The sequence below is a fragment of the Pseudonaja textilis genome, chromosome 3 (genome assembly GCF_049901715.1).
Source record: "Pseudonaja textilis isolate UNSWEBS1 chromosome 3, rPseTex1.2, whole genome shotgun sequence".
NCBI lineage: Eukaryota > Metazoa > Chordata > Lepidosauria > Squamata > Elapidae > Pseudonaja > Pseudonaja textilis.
The window spans coordinates 116,799,341-116,806,384 of NC_141992.1; the positions used below are offsets into that span (position 1 = coordinate 116,799,341).

Consider the following 7,044-nt stretch of genomic DNA (forward strand, 5'->3'; position numbering starts at 1 on the left):
ATAGATTGTACAATAAAACAATGTCTTTCCTACTAATGTTAATGCTGTTAAGATTTTTTTTTCTTCCACTGGAAATCCTATCCCAGGAAAGTGTTGTAAAAATATCTCCTGCGCTTACCTTTATCGCTATAATCATCTACAAGGATAATTTCTTCTAGAAGAATATCAGGAGATGTCTCAAGAACACTATGAACTGTTCTCAGAAGCGTTGACCAGGCTTCGTTATAAAAAGCTATTATAACAGAAGTCTTTGGCAAATGGTAATAATCATATTTTTTCTCTTTACATCTGAAAGAAAAGCACATTGTATTACAATAATTTAAAATCAGGTATGCAGTTACACACCATGATCAGCAATAAATACAGCTCTGAGCACACATGCAAAAATGAATTGGGTGTAAAAGTTGGTTCACTAACTAAAAATTTCATTTTATATATACATTTATCCCTATGGAAACAAATATCAACTCCTTCAAGAGTACAGTACTTGTACACCTCACGGGTGATATATTTTTTCTGCAATTTCAGGTCTGGCATCAGAGGCTCAGGAGTTCGAAGGTTCTGAATAGGATTTTAGCTGATGCTAACATTGCATTTTTTACAAACATAGAACTCTGTTGTTCTTGGGATCCATTCTCCTAGGTGACTATTAAAGTACAATTAGCTGGACTGGAAATTTTATCTAATGCAGTAACAGAATCAAGACATCCCTGAACATCAAAAGGCATAAGTGGCAAAAGTCATTGAGACTGCTACAAAAAGGTCTTGTTTGGTGTTCATTTTGTGCATATATTCCAATAACCACCTCATCAGAACCCACTATATTAGAAAACATGCCCTACCTTTCCCACCAAAATGCCCCTGATATTATAAAATTACACCAGATTGCCTTAAAATTATAGAAATTATAACTATTTATAGTCAAATAGACTCAAAAGTTGCATTCCAGTTCTGCAACAGAATAATATATGATTTATCTACATGAACATGTTCCATTATAATATCAGCATTGTTCTGTATACTCACAGGAAGAAAAGTGATGTGGCTAATTAGTTTTCTACAAGCAATCTTAAATCTTGCTTTTAGTTTTTTTTAGTTTACTTTATTGTCATTACACCTCGTACAACGAAATCAAACAGTGCACATCATGACCATGAAAATAAACACAAACACACATCCTTCACACTTCACATTGAACCAAAAAAACCCAACACCGCACCAACACTGCACTATACAGAAGAATTCAAAAGAGCTACTGCCCTGGGATAGAAGCTGTTTTTCAGCCTATTTGTCCTTGTTTTTATTATTCTGTACCGTCTGCCAGATGGTAATAGTTCAAAAAAAGGGTTCCCAGGATGAGATGGATCTTTGAGAATGTTTTGAACTTTCTTAAGGCAGCGGGAGCTATAAAACTCTTCCAAAGAGGGGAGAGGGAAACCAATGATCTTCTGGGCAATGACGCTAACCCTCTGGAGTACTGTCCTATCTGCCACTGTGCAATTGGCAAACCATACACAGGTGCAGTATGTTAAAATGCTCTCTATGCTGCAGCGGAAGAAGGTCACCAGCAGTTTTTCATTCTGTTGTTGTTTTCTGAGAAGTCTCAGGTAGTATAATCTCTGCTGGGCCATTCTGACCAGTGCTGCAATGTGAGCACCCCAGATAAGGTCCTCTTTTATGGTAACACCCAGAAACTTAAAACTGGTCACTTGCTCCACTCGGTCTCCACTGATAAGCAAGGGCTGGATATCTGATCTGTTCCTTCTATATTCCCCTATAAGCTCCTTGGTCTTATTGGTGTTGAGGACCAAGTTTTAGAAAGTTTTGAAAAGAAGAAAGCCAAATATGACAAATTATTACCAATGTTTCTACGTATGATGTAGGATATTTTCTTTGAAACACTGGCATTGCAAAACTGAAAAGCAATTAGCATTACAACTCATTCAGGCTTCATCTATTTAGGGTGATACATTTTAAATGTCCAACTAGTATGTTCCATCAAAAACCACTACGAAAGCTGGATGAAATCAATCAAGAATAAGAACATGATTCTAAGCACATTTATCCCACTGCCAGTCTTACAGGTTCATTCACATGTTACGGTTTTGTGTAAACTTAAAGACTACAACCTAAGAACTTTTTCAATAGAATTAAGCTATGGACTTTGCATAGGTTTAGAAACACTTACTCCTGATCACTTATCACTCCTTATCACCCTTCCCCTCCCACTAGTGACTGTATGACTGTAACTTTGTTGTTTGTATCCTTACGATTTATATTGTTTCCTAGTATGATTTGATTGCTTATTGTACCCTATGACTATTATTAAGTGTTGTACCTTATGATTCTTGACACTTGATGAATGTATCTTTTCTTTTATGTATACAGAGAGCATTTGCACCAAGACAAATTCCTTGTGTGTCCAATCACACTTGGCCAATAAAAGAATTCTAATTCTAATTTAAAACAGGCTTGTCAAACTTGATTTCATTGAGGGCTGCATCTGGGTTGTGTTTGATCATGGGAGGGCAGGGGGGGACATGGCCGGAGTAGGCGTGGCCAGCTAACATCACTCGGGTCTGGGGCAACTTTGGTGGCCTGAGCACTCTGCCAGCAAAAATGGAGCCCAGGAGGGCCACATACAGCCCTCATGATCTCTGTTTTCAGTTGCAATGGCCTCCATTTTTGCTGGCAGTACACCGCAGCTGGCCCTTTGCTGTTTCGAGGGTGGCCCCGTGGGCTGGATCTAAGTACCCAACAGGCTGGATCTGGTCCCCAGGCCTTGAGTTTGACACCCCTGATTTAAAATGTCCCATTTCCTAAATGTCAGGAAAATATTATTTCCTACGAATGAGCAAAGATAGAACTTCTGGAGATGAGGATTCTCAAAACTCCAAAAAGATTAGACATTGACAGAAAACTAGAAAACAACATTAATGTAAAGATGACACTCCTCTGGAAAATGGAAATCTCTTCCCTAAATTCTGGCATTATGTGCTAAGGGTTATCACAGTTCATCTAGTTTGGCCCAGTCTTTTGTAGAAGTGTAATATTTATAGCATGCAAAACTATGCAAATTAAAATTGGCTAAATTTTAGTTTATGGCCTGGAGAATGTGTATCTCATATTTTTATATTACAAAACTTAATGTAAGAAGTGACAGGTCAATGGTTTTGAAAGGATTTTTAGTAAAAAGATGTTGTTGTTTTTAAAATAAGCTTTTTATATATCAAACGCAATTGTGGGAAGCAAGGAATCATGGAAAATATGACATAAAATACTCTAAAGAAGAACAGGCAGGATTGAGAAGGTAACCAAATCCTGTCTGGATTTCATTTCCTTCACACAATAGTCTAGCCTACCGTTTGGATGGTTGTAAATATGTTGTGTATAGGTAGTCCTCGACTTACAACAGTTCGTTTAGTGACCATTTGAAATTAAGGAATTGAAAAAGTAATTTATAACCATTTTTCACATACCACCATTACAGCATCTCCATAGTCGTGGTCACATGATCAAAATTAAAACGCTTGACTCATATCTATGATGTTTGCAGTCATGTGATCCCCTTTGCGACCTTCTGACAAGCAAAGTCAGTGGGGATGCCAGATTCACTTAACAACTGTGTTACTAACTTAACAACTGCAGTGATTCATTTAACTCACTTAACACCTGTCTCACTTACCAACAGAAATTTTGGCTCAGTTTGTGGTCATAATGCGAGGACTACCTGTATAGCCAATTCAGCTCATTTCTAATTTAAACTCGGGATTAGCATGTTACATGGATGCATCTTCAATGTTGGCTTAACCTGCTGCGTGAACCCAGTCAAATATCTCCGAGAGGGTGAAATCCACTTTGCAACTGTTGGCTTAACCTCGCGGGGTTGCACTTGAGCGTGCGCTTCAGTTCAGCACATTTGCAAATGCAATCGCGACCTACGAAGCCTCGTCGTAGAAATGCCACGAGAGACTCCGCCGGGGTCGCTAAAGGAAGTTCCACGAGTTTACTTCTGGGGCATGAAGTACAACGCGATCACGGTAAAGTGACGCCTCCCCTCTCCCTCCAGCTAACTAAGCCGGATCCCGCGGAGAGAAGCGCCCTCCCTCTTGCTCTCCCCGTGAGGCCGGCGGCGGCGCCTCTTCCGGGCGCCCTCTGCACTCACAGCGGGTTGCGGCGCTCGGGCAGGCGGCGGTGAAGGGAGATGCGGTCGCTCAGGAAGATGTTGATCTGGTGCAGCTGGATGCTCTCCTCCTGAAGGTCCTGTTCGGCCTTGCTTAACTCCAAGCGCGCCGGCCGGCCCATCTCGCCCACCTCGGTCTCTCTGCCCAACGGCGGCTTGTCATAGACGGGTCTGCGCAATCGTCGCTGGGCTACTTCGGGCGCCAAGGAAGGCGGCGCCGCTCTCCCAGAGCTCTTCGCCGGGTCCCGCGGACCCCAGTGCCACAGCAACAACACGCCCGCTATGCCAAGCCCCGAGAACAGCGCCACCACGAGCGACCATCCTCCTCGGCCGGCCCGAACTCGCCGGCTCCGCCGCATCCCAACTGGGTAGAAACGTCCTCTCCCAGGCTCTTTGGGTGCTGGCCTCAAGACAAAACCGTCCTGACAGGCGGGGTCGGACCGACGCGGCAATAAAAGTTAGTCAGAGAAGGACCGCCCAGGCGCGGCTGTCTTACCCGGACTAATCGCGGAAGCGACTGCTGGCCTGCTCGCCTCCGGATTCTTGGCTTACAACGTGGCGGGGCAGGGCAGGCATGGAAGCCACTAGCAACAGCGCAGCCTACCTGGGTCCCCCTCTCCCTTCTCCTTCCGCGGAGGAGAGTCGCCAGAGAGGAAAGCGAGGGAGAAAAACAATCTGCATTTTCTTCTGAACTTTAAACGTACCTTATGGTGAACTTCACCTCCGTTGATAGAATGGAAGAGGGTTGTGGTTGAATTCCCATTTGGAGGAGGAAAACCATTTTCAGGAGAGTGGTCAATCCGGGAAGGGTAGCAGCCTCCTCTCCCTCCTATAGTCTGAGTGGAAGAGGGATTTTTATGGGTGATTTTTGAGAATAGGAAAACCAGCTTCCCATGATCTGCCCCCTTTCCTCTATCCTAATGCAACTTTCCAGTGGACCTGCGTGCACAGTCCATGACTAGGTTCACACATTGTTGTTAGATGAAAAACACCAACATTATGAATCTCAAGCACTGCTTCCTGTATCATCTCAAAGTAATGTACAAAATACAGGTACAAATACCAATAAAGTTGGGGAAGAGGAAAGGAAAGCAGAAGCAACAATAAAATCCAGAAAACACTATAGTGAAGAAAGATTTTAAAGCGATATCTAAAAGATGTAACAACAGTCTTATGAATTATTCTTAAGTTGTGGTTTGAATAACTTGAGTACTGACAGCAAGTTCACTCATTTCCTGCAACATACTGTAACCCAAAATTTACATAACACAATTCCCCTCATTCACACCAGGACCTATGTATATTTCTTATATTTTTATGCTATGTTACAATTACAGTCACAATTCTGAGTTCTATTTAGAATATGCTACCAAAACATGCTACTTTGCTGCTTATAGTATCTCCTTGTCCACTGCTAGTAACTCAGACTGAGGGAGAAGAAAAAAATCAAGCACAACTTTTGAACTTTTTGAGAAACTTAAAGGACTAGATAAATTCCATGAAAAATGGAGTCATGAATATAAAAAGAACCAAAGTTGTGAATTAAAGACAAAAATAAACAGAAATTATCTTTGCAGTTAAAATAATGAGAGGAAAAAGATACAAAAATCTTCAAAGAAACCACAAATATTTTAATGTCCTTTTTCAAATTGAAACAAACTATTAAAACCCCTACTTAGAAATGTAGGTACAAAATTAGAGCCTGAGCTAATTTTGCAATCTGCAAGAGTAAAATAGGACTTTGTAAAAATTGAGCAGGGCCTCCATATACTAAATGTACTTGTTTTTGCACATTAAACTGCATAAATGTATTGGCTTAATCCTGCTATGGTATCAATATTTGATGCAGAAAATAAATTTAATTGCATTGCAAATGGCTGTATTAATTTTTTTAAGGAAACTTAATCAGACATGAAGCAAACCACTGAGCAAGAATGAAACCTTTCCTTTAATCTAAAAACATATACGAAGAGAGATGACCAATTGTAAAATGAAACAGAAAAAACACTATTGAGTTACAAAAGCGGAAAAGCAATGACTCAAAAGATTGACAATCTTCCAAACCAGAACTTGCAAAGTATTAAGCAACAATACTAAGTAATATTAAAACTGTAAAAAGCAAAACAGATTTTCATGAAGCAAATGTTAACAGTAGACAAATATTTGTAAAACAGAAAGCTTTAAAGAAAAGTGTTAGGTCACTCCCTTAATTGAATAAACTACATTAACTGAAATTTTTCCTTTATTACTAAGCCAATTAGAATAAAAATATGATTACCTTCATTTATCATCTATCTGACAGCTAAAAATTCTTGTTCATAAGATCAGAGACATCTGTCCTGAGGTCTCTTCTGCACAACTTCCTTAAAATGCTTTTATCTGTGCTGAATCTTGGTGGAAATAAAACTATCTAAAGAAATTGTCCAGATGTCAACCAATTATTTTCTTACATTTGGCAATTGTGGCCAGATGTTCCCCCCCAGCTGACCACAGTTCCTGATTGGTGGATTACTCTGCTAGTTCTGTCAAGAAAACAAGCACAATTTGATAGATTATTTACATGAGCTCTCAATTGAATCACCCTATATTGGAATCATAGAAATGAGCTGTAAGTTCCATACGGATCACTTAGTCTAATTTTGTGCAATATACAAGAAAATCAGTTAAATCATATTTGTGAGGTGGCTACCCAACCTGTTCTTAAAACCCTCAAAAGATGGAGGCCACACAATCTCAGACTGCTCCCCAGTTGAACAGATTTTATTGTCATTTTTTCCTTGCATTTAATTTAAATTTGATCATAGCTTATCTGGCAATAGGAAATGGTTATCGAGCATGTTTTATATAACATCCTTTTCTGT

The 7,044-nt window shown here is 40.2% G+C and overlaps 1 protein-coding gene across 1 annotated transcript in view; it reads right to left on the reverse strand.

Annotated features, from left to right (window-relative positions):
- Window positions 1-4,785, reverse strand: part of GALNT12 (polypeptide N-acetylgalactosaminyltransferase 12) — a 37,799-nt gene extending 33,014 nt beyond the window's left edge. Inside the window, exons 1-2 of the mRNA XM_026701029.2 lie at window positions 4,166-4,785; window positions 119-288 (exon numbers count right to left, since the gene is read on the reverse strand). Of these exons, the coding sequence (XP_026556814.1) occupies window positions 119-288; window positions 4,166-4,542 (547 nt within the window). The 5' untranslated portion in view covers window positions 4,543-4,785. The remainder of the gene's footprint in view (window positions 1-118; window positions 289-4,165) is intronic.
- Between the last annotated feature and the right edge of the window lie 2,259 nt (window positions 4,786-7,044).